We start from the raw sequence: 18,784 nt of genomic DNA on the forward strand, positions 1-18,784 counted from the left end.
AGAGTAAAACACTTCAGAGAAGGAAAGAATTTCAATTGTTGCAAGCAGGTCCTCAGACGACTATGCTACCTCCTACAACCCTAGCTGAGATTTCAGTAGGGTTCTAAACTGTAGGGGACTAGGGTGTCAGATGGCAGGTGCTGCTGCAGCAGATGCAGCTGGTGACAACATCAAACAGCCAGCTCCAAGGTGGTATCTGTAAATTCCAATCCATCTAGGCCATAGACCTAGAGTGCACTTGCTTACTGCTGTGTGGATCGACCTTCTGCTTTGTTGGTGGAATCAGGACAGCAACAGAGCCAGGGTCATCTAAAACACCCACTTGCAGAAGAGTCCTGGGTCCCAGGAGCTCTGTCAAAGCAGGGAAGCATCCTCAAAGATAAGCTCCCAGAGGCCTGGAGGAAACACTTTTGCTCCTTTCTTAGGCATTTTTATCAAGATAAGATAAACCCTTGCCTGTGTGAATTTCCACTATCTTGGTGCTCTGGTCGCAAATGCCTTTCATTCCTTTCTCTACCACGAGGGCCTCTTGTGAGTGTCTACTTGAGTGGCTGACACCATCCTCCCTTCTCTGATGTTTGGTCTCCTTTCACACTGTTAGGGATCCAACCATGCCAGGCAAGCACTCCCTGCTATACAATCCCAGCTAACTCTCACTGGGCCACCCTGCATCTCTCCCACATGATCAAGGCCTGGGGTCACACCAAGTGACCATGTCTGTCTTCTGAAGCTGCTATAACTGCAGAGGGAATCTTGTGCTGCTGTCAAGGGCAACAGCAAGAAGTCCTGGTACACAACGAGCCACATCCAGCTTAAGACAGCTTCAGAGCAAGATGGGAAGAGAGTTTTCCCTTGGTTTTATTTTATTAAAGTAACAAAAGGAAGGCTGGAGAGTAGGGGAAGCAGGGGAAGGGAGGGAGGTTGGAAGAAATCAGAAAAAGTACAGAATAATGTTTTCCTTCTTGATTGTTCTGTAATAACAACAACAGCAAAAGGAAGCAAAAGGTCACTTCTGGAGTGAGTACACAAACCTAAGTATTGTGCTTTGCTTTTTGTGATATAGCTATGGTCAGCCTAGGAGACTGACCTTAAATTTGTGACAATCCCCCCCCCCCCCCCCGCGCGCCTCCCAGTCTCCCCAGTGCTGTTATTACAGGTATGGAGTAAGCACACCTCACTATGTAGTGACTTTTATAGATTTAAAATTTAGCAAAAAGTAAAAACTTCATGTTAAAGGCTGGAGAGATGGCTCAGTGGTTAAGAGCACTGGCCGCTCTTCCAGAGGTCCTGAGTCCAATTCCCAGCAACCACATGGTGGCTCACAACCATCTGTAATGAGACCTGGCACCCTCCTCTGGCGTGCGGGCATACATGGAGGCAGAATGTTGTATACATAATAAATAAATCTTAAAATAAAACCTTCATAGTTAATACTAATGCATGCTCTCAGGTAATCAGTGTCACTTTGAAAGAACCCAACTTTAAGAAAGTCGGGGTTTCCTCCTTCACCGTGTGTGTGTGTGTGTGTGTGTGTGTGTGTGTGTGTGTGTGCGCACGCGCGCGCGTGCGTGTGTGTGTGTACACGCACGCACACCTTCAATCACTCTCCATCTTATTGTTCTTAGACAAGCTAGGCTGGCTCCTAAGGGAGCTCCCCAGCATGAGGATTAGAGATGTGCCCCTGTACCAGCTTTTACATAGGTGCTGTGGATCTAAGCCCAGGTCTTCCGGTTTGCTTGGCAAGCACTTTCCTGACTTTGCCGTTTCCCAGCTCTAACAAGCTCCATTTTAAATGTGTTACTACAAATCTTATTCAGGGGGCTGGAGAGCTGGCTGCTCATCCAGAGGTCCTGAGTTCAGTTCTCAGGACTCACAGGGCAGTTTGCTACTGTCTATAATGGAACCCGATGCCATCTTCTGGTAAGCAGACGTACATGTAGACAAAACTCGCATATACAGAAAGTATATAAATAAATAAATCTTTTAAAAAATCTTGTTTAGCAGTTCCATCATGTATCTTACAGACTTAAGAACAGAACTAGTATTCATAATTCTCTCTTTTAAAACTCTGAGGAAGGAGACCAAAGCAGTCATAGTAGAGAAGTAGGGAGTGAGTGGAGGTCGACCTTAAGGGACAACTGAAGATACCTGAGTAGAGCCTAGGCTGTAGAAGAGTCCCTGGCCCAGGCACCTACTTCTCCTACCACACTGTCATAGGCCAGGCACTAGGCCGCTGCCTCTAACTTGACCTCTCTTACTATACACCTAGGATAGAGCAAGCTTTAAGGTCTTTCCAGAAGAGCTTTATGAATAGCCTCTGGATGCTTCCCAGCACCTTGGGCAGCTCCCACTTCAGTGCTACGACACAGGGCTGCTTTAATCATGGTCCACTGTACTCTTTGGGGTGCTCCAGATTCCCTCCCTATATGACAACTTAATAGGTTCCTCTATGCCCAGGTCTAAGCGGATCCACTCCACAGAATTTTCTTCAATGTTCCAATCTCAGATCATATGTTCTTTCTTCTCTGGGACCTGTTTCATGTGGGAAACTGACCAGGGAATTAGCACAAAGTTTAGTGTTTTCCCCAGATTACCAGCTCTACAAGGCCAAGGCCGACGATGCACCGGATTTGAAGAAACCCCAGAGGTTAAGTGAAGCAATCACTCCCTTATTTTTAAAGTTCAACAGAACCTTTTCCTGCACGCTAAGATGGAGACTGATTTAGAGTCTGCATACCCGGGGATGACCGAGCCTACAGCCACTCTGAGAGCCAGTCAATAGCAACATGGACAATGAGAATGTCAGGAGAGGTTCTGTCACCTCCATGAGTCACTCTTTTGCTCAGAGAAACATGTCAGGAACACGCATTATATGTGGGACACTAAGGTTGAAAAAAAAAAACAGGCCAAGGTTAGAGACCTCCGTGACCTTCTAGCAGGGATGGTGGTTTCTCAAACTATACTCCCTGGAGCAGCCAATGAGAAGGACTCGGAGCTAAGGATCTGGGAGGGTGGGTGTCAATTAGATCCACTTTGATATTCCATGCTACAGTTTCAACTTAAAACACTAGGCTTGCTGTTTAAGTGGGCTGGGGAGACGAATGTAACTGGAACATCTCCCATGAAAGTGTAAGGGCCTGAGTCTGAATTCCCCAGCACCCACATGGGGGGGGGGGGGGGTCGTCTGTTCTGTAATCCAACACACAGGAGGTTGAAACAAGGGAGCCTGGAGCAAGCAGCATGGTCAGAGCAGCCTAATCAGGGAGATCTGTAGCTCTGTCTCAATAAAAGGTGGAGAGAAATGGAGGAAAACACCCAACGTCAACATTTATCTACCCCCCCCACACACACACCACAAATACCCTTGCAAAAGAAGGGAGAGGTGCCCTGTCAGCTTGCCACAAGCTGGAGTCATTAGGAAAGAGGGCCCTCAATTGAGCAAATGCCTCCGTCAGAAGGCCTTGTAGGCAACTGCAGGGGCATTTTCATGATTAATAATTGATATGGATGTGTGAGCACCAGTCCACTAGGAGCGATGTCACCCTGGGCAGGTGATCCTGAGTTGTACAGGAAAGCAGGCGGAACAAGTCAGTCTAAGTCGTGTTCCTCCATGGTTCTCCAGGCTCCCGCCCTGAGTTTCATGAGCGATGGAGCATGGCCTGAGAGCTGGAAGCTGAAATAAACGCTTCCCTCCCCAGGTTGCTTTCATCCGGTGTTTATCCCAGCAAACAAGAGAGCTGCTGGAAAACCAGTAACCTAAGGAATTCTCTCTCACCCTGTGCTGGTAATGGAGGAGAAATTAGGCTTGGGATGGAGAGACAGGTAAAGGTGACTGCCTGACAAGCCCCATACGCTGGAAGGAGAGAACAGATGCCCGAAAGCTGTTTTCTGACCTCCATATATATGTGTCGCCCACACACAAAAAACACACACATTTAAAGCAAGTAGGCTCGGGGGAAGAGTACCCAGCAGGGACCCAGTTGTACACATGCCAATTTTGCCAACTCCGTGGGAAGACAAGAAAATGAGATCCTGGCTTTAGTATTTACAGAAGGTACATGCACACACACCCCGTCACTCCCCATACCCACCCACTCCAAACACGCGCCCCACTTTGATTTCTGGGTATCTGGAGACATGAGGAATATAGCCTGGAAAGAGGCGCTGCCAATGAGAATAGACCAGTGATAGCCAAGTCATCTGTCACCTTCTCCAACAAGCCTCCTACATCTTTCTCAAGGAAAATACAACAGCTCATGTAATCCTGGCTGCTTCCTGCCACCCCCACTGCGTACCCGGAAGCTATTTATGTGATTTTTCAAGATGACTTCAAACTGTGTGCTGAGTTTATCTGTCAGTTATTGTGAAAGTTTAACTAGGACAATCAGCCTGTCCCCAAGGTGAACTCGGTGAAGACACCCACCACTGTTGTGTTTTCCCAGAGTGCTGCTGGATACCAGAAGAGAGAGCAGAGAGAGGACTCTGAGATCACCCCACCCCACGCGCAAGATCTGCAGACATGAACCCATGTTCTGCTGGTGGCCAGTGAAATAACATCAGACTAAAATGTCCATGGAACACAACAGGCAGGCAGATATACCAATGTTGGCCACCCTTTTATCTCCTGGACTGTCCTGAGGTCCTCGAAGGGTGATAAGGCACCATCTTCCACAAAGCTACTGGTGACCACCAGTGTCTACTCCAATTTACTTCTATATATGAGGAGCCTCAATGTAGGCACTTAGTGGAAGGGTTGTGTGTCCAGCTCCAGGGACTGAGGGGTGGCCGCTTCTCTATAGTATGCTGGCATGAAGCCTTCTGCTAGTTTAAGATTCAGAAAGAGCCAAGTTCAAATCCCTCCCTAGCTCTTTATGAGGTCTGGTAGCTTCTGTCAAGTCAATTAGGGTCTTGACCCATTGAACCATAATTTCTTCATACTTTTTCTTGAAATCAGAACAATGTACAGCAAACTTGTTTTTCAAGAACAGGGTTTGTCTGTGTATCCCTGGCTGTCCTGGAACTCACTCTGTAGACCATGCTGGCATTGAACTCAGATATCTGCCTGCCTCTGCCTCCTGAGTGCTGGGATCAAAGGTGTGCCACCACCATCCTGTGAGCATTCTATTTACGTAAGAATAGTGTGGAAGAAAAGAATGAAAGTAGCCACTGAAAGGCAGTGGCACCTCTGGGGCTCAAATATTGAGCCTGCCCCCTTGTGCCAACCCCCAAGAATGGGTTGAAAGTGGGGAGAAAGCAAATTTTTATTGTTTAAGAACAAATATACAAAAACAACTATGTCTGTCTGAATAAAGGCATATGCATAACATCATGACACGTTTGATTTAAAGAAAGTTGAAAAGCCTCCGAGAGATCTCTCATACCTCAAGGATATAGCTAGACAGGTTTTTTATCATTCAGCTCCCACCCCCACCCTCCTCACCCCCACCCTCCTCACCCCCACCCTAGAAGCCTACAGGGAACACACACAAGTGAAGAAATAGCTTGTCACATCACAGATGGAAATACAAAATTGATATCTATAAACTTCTTTGTACATCATTAATTCATTAGCCTAGAGAAACGAGAATCAGAGTGAGAATTTGAGCAAGCGCTGGGGTAGTTACATCCACAGAGAGAGTATAGCACCTCTGGTTAAAAAGCAGGGTCTAGAAAGTTCCTTTAGCCTTCCAACTGCTCAGCCAGTGCAGCTCCAAGCCAGCCACCATCAGCCACACGTGCGAGCGAGCGAGCATGCTGCCCACTGCAGAGCGCACATCCTCTGTCCCTCCCTACCCTAGCTCTATGCCAGTTGGCCTGGATTGCATTTTTTAAAGTTGATGGGTTTAGGAAAGGGGTCCCAGTGTTCAGCATTGTGAAATGACATTGTTTCAGTGTGGAATAAAACCACAAATGTAATGGGGGCGGGTGAGAACAGCAATATTTGATACACCATGATTCTAAATTGATTTTTACTATGAACTAAAGATTTTCCCAGAGGCTGTGGATTAGTGCACTGCAGAAACGCAAAAGTTGTACACACTTTACTATAAACTGTGAAGTAGGAAAAGGAACTCGGAATTTAAAATTGTCAGTGCCTTAATTCTTAAATTTTAAAGTAATATGAGAGGTGTGATGTTAAGTTGGGAGCATCACCCCAGCCCCTGGCATCCATCCCAGCCCCCTGGCCTGGGAGTTGTGTGGGTCTGGACTCCAAATCCCAGCATGCCAGGTCCTGACACCTCCCCAACCACTCCCACAGGGTATTTAAGTGGAGGCCAATAGGAGGAACATGTGGTCCCGGGTTTTATATGTGCTCCTCAATTTTCTGTCTCTCCTGCCATGCTCTCGGCCACCCCCGAGATTGCTGCATTTATTAAAACATGGGCATTTTAATTTTGTTTGATTTGGCCTGATTGGATTTCTGTGTGCCGGTGGAGAGGAATTTTAAATGAGGCATATATAAAAAGCTCTACACAAACCGGCATACAAGTTTGAGAATTCAGCTATCTCCAAGATTCATCTTTTTTTTTCTTTTGGCCTATGGCCGTATGTGTAGCTCTCTCTTCTGTTTTTGAGATGATACCTTATTATGAATTTGTAGCAGTCCTCCCTGCCTCTGCCTCCTATGTAACAGGATCACCAGTAAAAGCTACCATGCCTGGTTTAGACTTCTCTATTAAAAGAGACCTATTTAAAATAACCAGCATGTCAAACAATATTTTCTGATGGAAATACTGTGTTCAATGACATATATGAAAATGCATTTTCTTAAGATTATTATTATTATTGCTGTTATTTATGTGCCTGTGTGTTTTGCTGTCAGAGGCCAGAAAACGGCATCCGAGCCTCTGGAACTGGAGCTGCAGATGGTTGTGGGGTGCTGGGAATTGAACCTCTGTTCCCTGGAGGAGCAGCAGTGCTCTGAGTCACTGAGTCATCTCTCCAGCCCCCTAAGCATTTGTTTAAAACTACAAAGGAGAGTCATTTCTAAATGTGTGTTATAAAGTCATTTCACAACTCTAGGGAATGATTTATTTCTTTTCTTTTTTAAGTATATATCAACTGTTTCTCTGGGTGTAAATTGCTAGCTCAGTGCTACAGGGTGGTTATTAGAATAGTTTTGTTTTGTTTTTTTAAATCATGTTTCTGTGCTGAAGTTATCAAGACCAGCTCTCTGCTGCGATTGCGTTGTTACTGGGAACACGCACACACTCACACACATGCACACAGAGTTTAACGAGAGGCCAGGACAGAGAGATTAGACACAAAGAAATGTAAACAGCTCTCACATGCTAGGAAGCTAGGTTACAAGAATCCCGGCACCAGGCATTCACCAGTCACCATGGAAAACAGGAAGTGAGGTGCATAGCAACCACGAGCCAAAAAGCAGAAAAGCGCATACCTTTAGCTTGGAATGAAAATCACGAGATTTCCTTCTGGCAAGAACCTGAATGTGACTAGACACCTGCAGGGTAGGGGAAGGGAGGAAAACAAAGGAAAAGCCTGTAACCATGGAGATGAAAAGCCCCCTACAACTGGGCAAGCCAGACGTACCTTAATGGCGGCTTGAATTTCTCGAACTTTCTTTCTTGCTAAGACCTGTATATGACTAGACACCTACATTTTTCGGGTTTATGCGGGGGAAACAAAACGAGAAAAACGAAAACAAAAAAAAAAAAAAACAAAAAACAAAAAAAGGAAATCAAATATAAAATCGCTACTCCTTGGGAGGGGCGGGGGAGGGGAGGTTATTTGCATCTCAACGAAGCTCTGCGGTTAGGAACAGACAGTCCCAGCCAGACACCAAGCCCCCAGCACTGATCTAAAGCGTTCTGGACAGGGGTCCTCACTGCAGGGACTTGATTCAGAAGTTTGGGCGGGCTCACTTCCCATGGTCCCACCTGAAGAGATCACAGGTGAATGCTGGGGGAAACCACATTTGCAAAGCCGTGAGATGGGGAGAGCATTTTTATGAAATTAAAAAGGCAGGGGTAGAGGGAAACGAAAATAATTACACCTCAGTGACAGGAGAGAAAAAAAATCTCCCTTTCTCAATTTAGAGCAAACTGTCCATAAATTAACGTGCTCTACAGAATCAAAGCTGAGGCTGTAAGGGAGTGCTGATCTCCTGGGGGACTCTAGGTTCTGTGGCAAACGCTGAAATAATACTGACACCAAGAGAAATGGGACCCAGTTAGCAAAGCCTTTTTCCCCCCGCCTTTAAAATGTCTTTAGCTCTTCGACTCTTTCGGGAATCGCTTGTGTGCCAAGTGGATCTGCATATTATTACAAAATGCAATGTGTGACTACAGCCAGCCAGCCGGGCCGGGCAGTTAGTTAAAATCTGGGTTGAAAAACCTCTCTGCTCTGCTGCACGCTGGAGAGGTGTGGCCAAATGTGGCTTACAGGCACCCTGAAGATGGCGATGAGTTAAGGCCTCTGACACACACCGGGCAGGCAAACCAGCATCTATTTCAGTGGAACTTGATTAAATTTAAAAAAGCCCCGAGTGAAGGGGTCGCCAGGCAAATGACCAGAGCTCACCAGCTAAAAGCCAGTTCAGCATTTGAGACCTGCCAGTCTGCATTAGGAGACTGTCAACCTCCTTCCCATTACAAGTTCAAGGCCATGGGCTTTCTGGCAGTTACTCATCTCAAACTCTCCAGTGACTCTTAACAACAGGACTCGGCAGGAATATAGATCTTTTGGTGGTCAAACTTGGTTTTGGAGTTTCAATAACTCACTTTCTTCCCGTTTCCAGAGAAGCAGGGGCTCCCCCGTCCTCTTCACCCCTCCATCTGGCTCCTGTGGATACTCATTTTCACCCAGACTCTCCTCTATGCCACGACTCAATGAGGGCGATAGCTGGGTGCATCCCCAGCAGACAGTGCCTGCCTGACTCTGTCTGCTGACTCAGCAAGGGGTCAGCACAGGCAGCATTTCTGGGAGACAGCTCAGCCCCTTGATCCACACTCCAGAAAGGTAAGCTTTCTCGAGGGGTGGGGTAGGAGGGTGTGCCTACTGCAGCTCAGCCTTAAGGAGATGAGGTTGAGCTGGCTGATTCAGGCCTCAGGCATAGCCCCCTCGCCTCCCTTTAATTATTTCGAGATGAGGTCTCTTACTATGTTGCCCAAGTGGTCTTGAACTGGGGCTTAAAAGATCCAGAAATCTCAGACTCCCAAGTAGCTGGGATTAGAGGTATACTCTACCACATCTAGTTAGCTGCAGCTGCTGAACTCTGTGCCGTGCCATTCCATGTAGGTTAACATTAAAAAAAACATATATATGTTTTCCCATTAACGAGCCACCCATCACATGGGTTATTTGTTTTACTTTCCTTTTTTGATTTTAGAGACTGATCTCCCACCCATTCCAACTGTGAATTTGATCACATCAGAAATATGGGTGGCTTTGTGTCCAAAAGAACCAGGGAAGATAGAGCCCTGGACAGAGTCAGAAGAGAAGTCCCATTCCTGCTCTGCAGCATATAAAAACTGTAACTACTTCACAGTTACAGCAGCAGAGGCTGACATAAGGCCATTGCTAAAAAAGCCACAGTGCCCTGGAAGTGTATGGCTCAGTATCGCTAAAGGCCACTGGCAGGACTTCATTGAAAGCATGATAATTACATAATCGTTTCAGGATGTTAAAATACACAGAACCTCCAAATCCCCTGGCTTGCCAGGGAAAGTGCACCTGCACTTCTGCAAATAGGGAGGTGGGGGAAAAAAATGGCAGGATTGAAAACACCTTAGCAAGAGGAGGTTCAGATACTGGCTTGGCAGTGAACCATGCCACGTATGACATCACACTAGTGCATGCTTGGGCCACAGAAATGAAGAGTGGGAAAAAGCCACTCCAGGCCACCTACAGGGCAGGGCAGACTCCTTACAGGGCACTGGGACTGGGGCTCCTATTGCTGAAGCACAGCAGCCAAGGCAGCCCAACAACTCGGGGCCATTCGCTCACATGCAAACCTTGCAGGCGGGTACTGTACCTGCTTCCTGGTCCTTGTCTTCCCTGTCCTGAGTTTGATGTATCTGGCTATCAATTCATTTCTACCTGCAAGAAAGAAGAATTTATAATAAGGAGGACTACTTAAGGATAAATGAAGACCTTAAAACAGTGCTTCTCAACCTTCCTAATGCTGCAACCCTTTAATACAATCTATTACAATGCTGTGACCACAACCATAGATTAGTTCACTGCTACTCTGTAACTGTAACTGTGACACTGTTACAAACCATAATGTAAATATCTGATAGGCGGTATATCTGATATGCAATCCCAAAGCAGGAGAGAACAACAGGTTACAAAGCACTACCCTAAAAGCTAAGACCAGAAACATGATTCAAGAATTTTTAATTGGGGGGGCTGGAGAGATGGCTCAGCGGTTAAGAGCATTGCCTGCTCTTCCAAAAGTCCTGAGTTCAATTCCCAGCAACCACATGGTGGCTCACAACCATCTGTAATGAGGCCTGCAGGAAGAATACTGTATACATAATAAACAAATATTTAAAAAAAAAGAATTTTTAATTAGAAAGGCTGGAGAGGTGATTCAATGGTTAAGGCCAGCGGCTGCTCTTGCACAAACACCCAGTTCAGGGGGATCTGGTACCCTCTTGTGATATTCATAGACACTGCACACATGTAGTGTGTGTGTGTGTGTGTGTGTGTGTGTGTGTGTGTGTACAGGCAAAAACTCATATGCATCAAATAAAAATCAATCCTAAAAGAAACAGAATTTTGAATTGGGGCAGCTAAGGGGGGTACTTGCCTGGCCCTGGGCTAGCTCCCTAAAACATATAAACCAAGCAATGGTGTTACCTGTAGCCAACACTTGGGAGGTGAAGGTAGGAGGGTAAGAGATTTCAGATCAGTCTGGGATAGATGAGACCTTGATTTTTGCCTAATTGGAGCTTTTTCAGTTTATTTCTGACAGAAAATTGTACACTGTCTGAGAAAAATGTTTACTAAGGGCAATTAAGATAAAGATCACTGAACTTTAAATTTTGTCCAGTCACCGAGAATTGGAAAGTATCTTATAAGAAAATGCCAGTATGACTGGACATGGTAGTACACACCTTTAATCCCTGCAGGTTTAGAACTCAGGAGGCAGAGGCAGGTGGATCTCTGAAGCCAGCCTGGTCTACAGAGGAAAACCCAGGAAAGCCAGGGCTACACAGAGAAACTCTGTCTCACAAAACACAAGAAAAGCTTAGAACAAAACTCTTTGTGTTCTTGTTGGCTTCCACCTAAAAATGCTGAGTTGGAAAGGACAAAGGTCGGGGTGTCTGTGTCTTTCTCTCTCCTCCTCCCCTCTCCTGAAAGAAAATGAGTCCAGTTCTGTTTCAGTCTTTATTTCTCAATGTCCTTTTCTTCTTCATCCAAGCTTCTCCCCGTGGTCACCTCATTACAGACACAGGCAAGTGAGCCTTTTGTGGCTGTCAAGAACAGCAATGAAAGGAAGCTCAACACTGTGGAAGCTGAAGACCCCGAAAAGTGGTTTTTGCATGAGCAGCTAACTATCTATTCTCACCTGTGTATATATGGGGGACGGGGGTGACTCAACCTTCTCCGAGCCTTAAAGCCTTGAATTAGGAAAAACATCTGAACAAAAAATCTTTTCATTCTTTTTTTCTTTACCTTTGGGGGGTGTGTTTTAGTTTGGTTTGGTTTTCTGAGACAGGGTTTCTCTGTAACAGCCCTAGATGTCCTGGAACTCTCTTTGTAAAACTGGCTGGACTCAAACTCACGGAGATCCACCTGTCTCTGCCTCCTGAGTGCTGGGATTGTGCCACCAGGCCTGGCCCAAACTTCTCATTCTTATGCTGTTAGAATCCTGAAATTTTACACTGTGATGTGGCAGGACTATTCTCTGACAGAAAAACATTCTCCCGGAAGCAGAGGAGGCAAAGATCACGGGAAGGAAGATCCACTCTTGAAAGTGTGGGCCTTCTAAGAGTGGTCCAATGAGTCACTTCATACCATTCCAGGACCCAGATGTACAAATCTCTATACACTCTACACCACACAGAACCTAGTGGCCTTTAATCTGCCTCTTTGAAAAGATCAGGTCTAAAGCCAATCATCTGGCATGTGCTTCCTGGCCATGTTGAGCTAGATCTAGCATCTTTTTGTTTTGTTTTGTTGTTTTGCAGAAAGGGTTTCTCTTTGTAGCCTTGGCTGTTCTTGATTTGTAGACCAGGATGGGCTCGAACTCACAGAGATCCACGGGCCTCTGCCTCCAAATGCTGGAACTAAAGCCGTGTGTCGCTGCCACCTGGCCCCTGCACCACTTTTAAGGTAAGCATTAACATGACACATCAGAAGTGTCAATGCACCAACCAGGTCATGGCACTGTGGCCTGTACTCTGTGTCGGGTTTTCCAGAGTCACTGTATGCCCAAACAAGAACTCCTATCTTCTTATCCAAGCTCTCCTGGGTACCAAGCACTTTGCTGGGCACAGAGTAACATAAGTAAACAGTGCTTTCCTCTAGCTGGTGGATGAGCTCACCAGGGGCAGGCTTTGAGGGTTAAAAAACCTTAATACTGTTTCTTTCCAGAGGGCACCGTATGAGAAGTGGCCACTATAAGCTCATACCAGAAAGAATTAAGCGGAGCCAAGCAGGAAGCTTTTCCTGTTAAGATGAGAATCAATCCTGTTTCCTTCAAGTTGTTTCTGTCAGATACTTGACCAAAGAAACAAGAAGTCACTAACCACCCACACACACTTGCCTCTAGCAAGACAGTGACCACATCCCTGCCCGGGCAGAATAAAGTAAACTATGCTCACAGAAGCCCTGACTCATGGCTCATTACAGCCTGAAACGTCCGTGGCCTTACAGTGACTTGGCCCATCAGCTACCTGTTTCAAGACCTCACAGAACACGCACAGCACAGAGGGCAAAAGCATCATGATGCCACAAAGTACCCTAGGTCACCAACTCCCTGCTCTGAAACAAACAAAAACAAAATACAAACAAACAGTCGCCCCACGCCAAAGTCAACATGTTTAGAACAGACAAAGAGGCCAGCTGGAAGGGCCTGACTTAGACAAAAATTCTCTTAACTTTGTCATCTTTCAGAATCCCAGAGTTGCTCTTACAGGCCTTCACACAAATGCCTCGCTGTCTTTCAAGGGAGACTCTGTGTCCTGGACTGTCCTGTCTCCGGATCACGCTGTGCAGGTGAAGGTGCCTGTCACCCTCTCAGGCTAGACACTCAGCTGATGCTGTCCACCACCGCAAGTTTATTATTTTAGGTATGTGGGTGTTGTTGGGGGTGGGTTGTTTTTGAGACAGAGTTTCTCTGTGTAACAGTCCTGGCTATCCTGGAACTTGTTTTGTAGACCAGGCTGGCCTCGAACTCACAGAAGTCCACCTGCCTCTGCCTCGAGTGCTGGGATTAGTTGTGCACCACTACTGCTTGGCTTTGTATCAGGGTGTTTTATCTGCTTGTCTGTGCATCATGTGCACGCCGGCTGGGCCAGAAAAGCATCTCAGATCCCTCAGGGGTGGAGTTCTAGATGGCTGTGAGCACCATGTGAGGGCCGTTCCTCGGTTACACCCCTCACCCTGTTCCCCCTCCTTTGCAGAACTGCTGGTACCCCCAATAAAAAAAAACTTTCCATTTATTTCTACTCCTATTTCACCCTATTAAATTGAGCCTATCAGTCCAGCCTGTTAAAATCTTTTCAGATCCCAACTCTGTAACTGAATGTACACTTTCCGGTGCATTTAGAGGAGAAGGGCTTCTAGGTTCGGGTGGGGGGGGGCGCTGCTTTAGAGAACATCCCCGGTCAGAGTCCTTGCTGCCAATATCTCCTGTAGTGTCATTGGGCCTTCTGTGCAGATTTCACAATTTGTCATAAAGGCTCACTAACAGCCGAGCCCAGGCAGGAGTGCCTAATTACCAGAAGCCAGACCTGAATGACAATGTCCACAGATCCGCTGAGCACCCTCCAGCCAGGGCACTCTCTGGGCAGTCATTCAGTCAGGGCTCTGTGCGACATGCAATTTCAGCTGGGCCTTGTCCAGGTGGCACAAAAGAGGCTCTTGCCCCAAACTTGCTTATTTTCTGTGAATACAGAAAAGCTGGCTTGGGAGATGTGACATGATACCGACATAATGATTTTCGATTTCTCGTAGCATCGGCTGAAGGAGTAAGAAAGCTGGCTATCCAGGGCAGCCCCACGCGCCCAAGATCCCCCTAGCCTGCGCAAACAGCACTGCACTTTAATCATGCTGGAAAGTGATTCCAAAGGCTGCTGCTTCTACTGCAGGGATGTGCTGAGCCCGCTTCTCTGGCCATTCCACTGAAGGTTTAGTTAAAGGCGGGTGTGTGGGGTACCAGCCCGCTTACACAGAAACCTGGCATTGAAATAAGAAGAGGAGAGCCTAATCGTACTGTCTCGTCTTTGTTCCAGAGATGGACAAGACCACTTTGTTGTTGTTGTTGTTTGTTTTGATTTTTAGAGGTCTGCGTATCCCTGACAGTCCTGGAACTCACTCTGTAGACCAGGTTGGCCTCGAACTCACAGAGATCCCCCTAATTCTGCCTCCTAAATGCTGGAATTAAAAGCCTGGCTAACGAGACCACATTATAAAGCCTGGGTTATTTTCTTCCATGCCTTGCTTCAGAATTATTTCTCTTTTAGATATTAAAACTGCCTGTTTTAATTTACGCAGAGTATCTCCCCTAAGATAATGCAGAGAAGCCTGAGCAATTCTCTTGCAAGCAATGTCCTAATATGGCTGGTAAACTGTGTGATTTCAACCCTCTCCACCTAACTCAATTACTGTACTACATGGCTTAATTTAAAAGTAAAGGATAATCTATTACCTGGATCAAATTATTTTAAATCACTTAAAATAGCAGATAGAAAGAAATCCTTTAAACCAAAATAGAAATGGTATGGTTGAGCCTATTAAATTTTTCTACATTTATTTCTAATTCTTGCCTGAATTAAAATAGTCCGACTTACTTGGAAAGCAAGAGTGACATTATAACTGTCTACCATTTCTCTGTGGCACTGACAGGGCACCCTGAGTGCTACTTCTCTTTCTTTTCTGTATGTGTGTGTGTGGGGGGGGGGGGGGCGCACACGATTCAAGGGTTTGCACTTAGACACCAAAGAAAAATGTTTTCATATTGCACTAGCACAATCTCCTTTACTGCCTTGAGACAGGGTCTCTGATTAAACCTGAACTCAGCTCAGCATTTATCATCTAGGCTAGCTTGACAGCAAGACCCAACAGTCCTCCTGTGTCTGTTTCACTCTATCCCCAAAACCTGGTCTTATGCCAGTGGTGGCGGCGCACACCTTAATCCCAGCACTTGGGAGGCAGAGGCAGGCAGATCTCTGAGTTCGAGGTCAGCCTGGTCTACAGAGCTAGTTCCAGGACAGACTCCAAAGCTACACAGAGAAACCCGATTTTGCTTAGATCGATATATAGACAGACTGACAGACAGACAGACACACACACACACACACACACACACACACACACACACACACACACTAGGTAGGTTCTGGGGATCCAAACTCAGCTCCTGGTGCTGGCTTTTACCCTTGAAGCCATCAACATAGTCCCCCACTTCTCTCAAAGCATGGTGGCAATAGAGCCCACCAACCCTCAACTGGACTGTGTAAGTTTCCTATTCAAGACAGCACAACAGTCCAGCAATGCAGTAACTGGGAGGGGCGCCCAGTCTGCACTCCAGGGTCTTGCTGAGCATCCACACTCAGAACTCTGGCCATTAGACATGCTCGCTCTTGCTCCTCCAGCTCTTCTGTGAACATTACATCATAAAATGGACTTCAGCAAGGTAAACTTAACTTCACACAATCTCCCCACACAGTTTCTATACATTATCTGAAACAATTGTGGTTTTAGATTGTGAATTTTTCTGAGATTTTGGGAATATCTACATCTATGAAAGGAATATCTTGTGGGTGGACCCATAACTAGACATGAAATTCATGTATTTTTAAAATAAATATACCTTTATCAACAGGCCTGCAGGAAATGTAACACATTTTAACACACACACACACACACACACGGTTTAAATACAGCCTGTCACATGAGGTCAGACCTAGAATTTTCCACTAAATTTCAAATGCACTCCAGATTCCTGTATTAGGGATTGTCAGGCTATATTTATTAGTCCTCTTTGTTTAGGTTTTTTTGAGACAGGGTCTCATGTAACCCAGGAAGGTGACCTTGAAGTCCTAAACCTCCTTCTCCACCTTCCAAGAGCAGCGACTACAGATGTGTGTGCTAATACAGGTGTGTGCAATACCCCAGACGCCCCCTTTCCTGTCCCCCAGCCACCAAGACCTGTTATTCTGTTGTGTGGTGAAGCCATCTAAAGCTTTTCTGGAACCTATCATTACCTAGAATGACAAGGCCAGTCCAGCCGGCAGGGCGATGCTGACCACTGTCGACAGATAAACCTTATCCTAACAAGAAGGATCCTGGGACTCTTGTAAACCACACTGGCCACCCCAGACCCAGAACTTGCTAAACCCACTCTCCGTGCTCCCATCAGAAGCTGAGAGGCTACATACAGGCCACACTGGGCATTCCTGACACACCCCTGCTCCTCAAGAGTATTGTCGCTAAATGTCACCTCATGGTACAACTCCACCAAAGGTGTACACACAAACCCTCATACCCTCTTTGGTTCTCAGACCAAAAGTTGTGACCACAGTTGTTTCTCTTACAGACAGGAGGCCAAGGTCACAACCCATACAGCCTGAACTGCTTAGCCTATCCTGCACCCTCCCCAGTCCTTAGATGTCTAAATTTAATGTCTGACAGAAGGCCTGCTCTGTGCCTTTTCCTGCCTGTAATGTACCTTCTTGCTAAGAGACAAGATAGAATTTTCTGGAAAGCAGAATTCACACTGGGTTTCTAAACCCAGAGGAGATGGGTTGACATTGTTGTGGGCTGTACATGTGAAGGAAAGTGGCCTCGAGGTCGTGTTTGAGGCTCAGCAAATTCTGGGTCTGTGGCTACAAATTGTAGGCCAGAGACACTCAGCTTTAACAGAGGAAGAGCCACTTTGTTATTGAACGGAGTCAGATTGCCGAGAGGAGGAGAATAGAATGTCCCCGCTACAGCCAGCAGAAAGAAACTCAACTTTAGGCAGGGCTCCCAGGGTCTCAGAAGTATGGAAAGGGTTCAGGTCCAGGACTAGAAGGAAACCTCTGTTGCCCTTCATCTTTCCACTAGATCTATGTGAGGAACCCCACCACTGTGGACCAATGTGAGAACCCCCACCCCTATCTTCAGATGTAAGGTGACATATCTGAGCAATGCTGCTATCAGAATGTCATCGATCTATGGGTACAGCTATAGGGTTAGTCATACACCACCCCAAATCCTGATCTTGACCAAAGCACTATTCAATTACTATGATGTTCTCTAAGGACACTTTGAGTTTGGTCAAGCGGTCTCATGAACTGGAACGTTCCTGCATATTCCGCATGTCTAGAGTCCATCCACCTTTCTGACAGCATCATCTTTCCAGAATTCTGACCTGGTACTCGACCCCCAGACCTCCCCTTTCCTAAACACGCCTGTTCCTTGAAATGACAGTCAGTATGCAGGTCTCCGCGGCCTGTCCCACCCAGCAGCTCGGTGTTTGTGGAGCATGCCCTCACCTGAGTCATAAACAGCTCTATAACCACATTTGCTCATGGACCATCACCATGAAGGCAAGAAAAGGAAGCAGTGGGAAGAAGCAGTGAGAAGCCTTCCAACAGTACCAGAGTCATGGGGTAAGGGAAGAGGGGTTAAGCGCAGGCTCTATCCTCCAGTGCCAGCAGCCATACACAGCACAGAGAGGGATTCACGGAGGACCTTCTCAGACAGGATGGCATTAACATGCCTTCTAACCATTTTCATTACACTCGCGTTCAGCTAAATGAGAGGGAAAAGCTAGCGTTCTAGAATGTAAAAACTAATACCCAAAAGGCTCAGGAGTAGGGGGGGACATTGCAGGAACAAAGCAAGTGTCACCAGCTCAGCAGAGGTCGAGGAGGCATGCATCTGTGGTCCTGGCCAGAGGAGGCAGTCACTGGTCTTACTCTATTAACATGAAGGCTTAATCATTAGCCACTACCACCACGGCAATTTGCCCTGGCATGGTGGGAAGTGGGGTGGCCCATCAAGGGGAAAGATACCCCCACTGGTCAGACCAAAGGGGGTGCATTTGATGGAGCACAGGTGAGAGGGGAGTAAAGTGGTGCCGCTTCGAGGAGTTAATAGTGTCTGGAGAATCTCCAAAGGCATCCTGGCTGGGTGTCCGACTGTGTGCCCACCTGGTGCCCAGTCTCCTCATGGCTATGAGGCTTAAACCCTACACTGCCGCCTCTTCCCTACCCCATCATACACCAGGCAGGAAGCTCCAGGAACGAGGGACAAAGCTGGATCTCTGCTCACTGTACCAAGGCAGGCCACAAGCACAGACACAGACAGAGTGAACGTCTCCACAGGAGGGATGCAGGATCAGTGTGAGAAGGTGACTTCATGAAAAGGGGCATTTCAGTCAGTCCCTGAGCAGCATCAAGGAGGAAGTAGCCAGGCCAATGTCTCAGTTAATCCCCAATATAAATCATTGACGAAAAAAAACCCAGTGCCAATGTGGAAAATCACCAGGAAGGCCAGGGCACCTTTCTAGGTCGTTAGGACTGCATGTTCCTGAGCTGACGGTCTGCAGGGGAACTGGCGGCAGTTCCCCGAGATGACCCGTCTCTTCACTCAGAGCCAT

General features: G+C 46.7%; 1 protein-coding gene across 8 annotated transcripts in view; it reads right to left on the bottom strand.

Moving 5' to 3' along the window:
• Tead1 (TEA domain transcription factor 1) overlaps nt 1-18,784 on the bottom strand; it is a 226,478-nt gene that overhangs the window by 50,315 nt on the left and 157,379 nt on the right. For 6 of the 8 annotated variants that reach the window (XM_041666187.1, XM_041666188.1, XM_041666186.1 and 3 more), the window contains exons 3-5: nt 9,998-10,062; nt 7,555-7,617; nt 7,403-7,465 (exon numbers count right to left, since the gene is read on the bottom strand). In XM_041666187.1, the coding sequence (XP_041522121.1) occupies nt 7,403-7,465; nt 7,555-7,617; nt 9,998-10,062 (191 nt within the window). The remainder of the gene's footprint in view (nt 1-7,402; nt 7,466-7,554; nt 7,618-9,997; nt 10,063-18,784) is intronic. The other 2 variants (XM_041666184.1, XM_041666183.1) reach the window with 1 other exon arrangement.

Source organism: Microtus oregoni, unplaced genomic scaffold (genome assembly GCF_018167655.1).
Source record: "Microtus oregoni isolate MIOR12 unplaced genomic scaffold, Mior012 000016F_ref0000370, whole genome shotgun sequence".
In the NCBI taxonomy this organism is placed as follows: Eukaryota; Metazoa; Chordata; class Mammalia; order Rodentia; family Cricetidae; genus Microtus; species Microtus oregoni.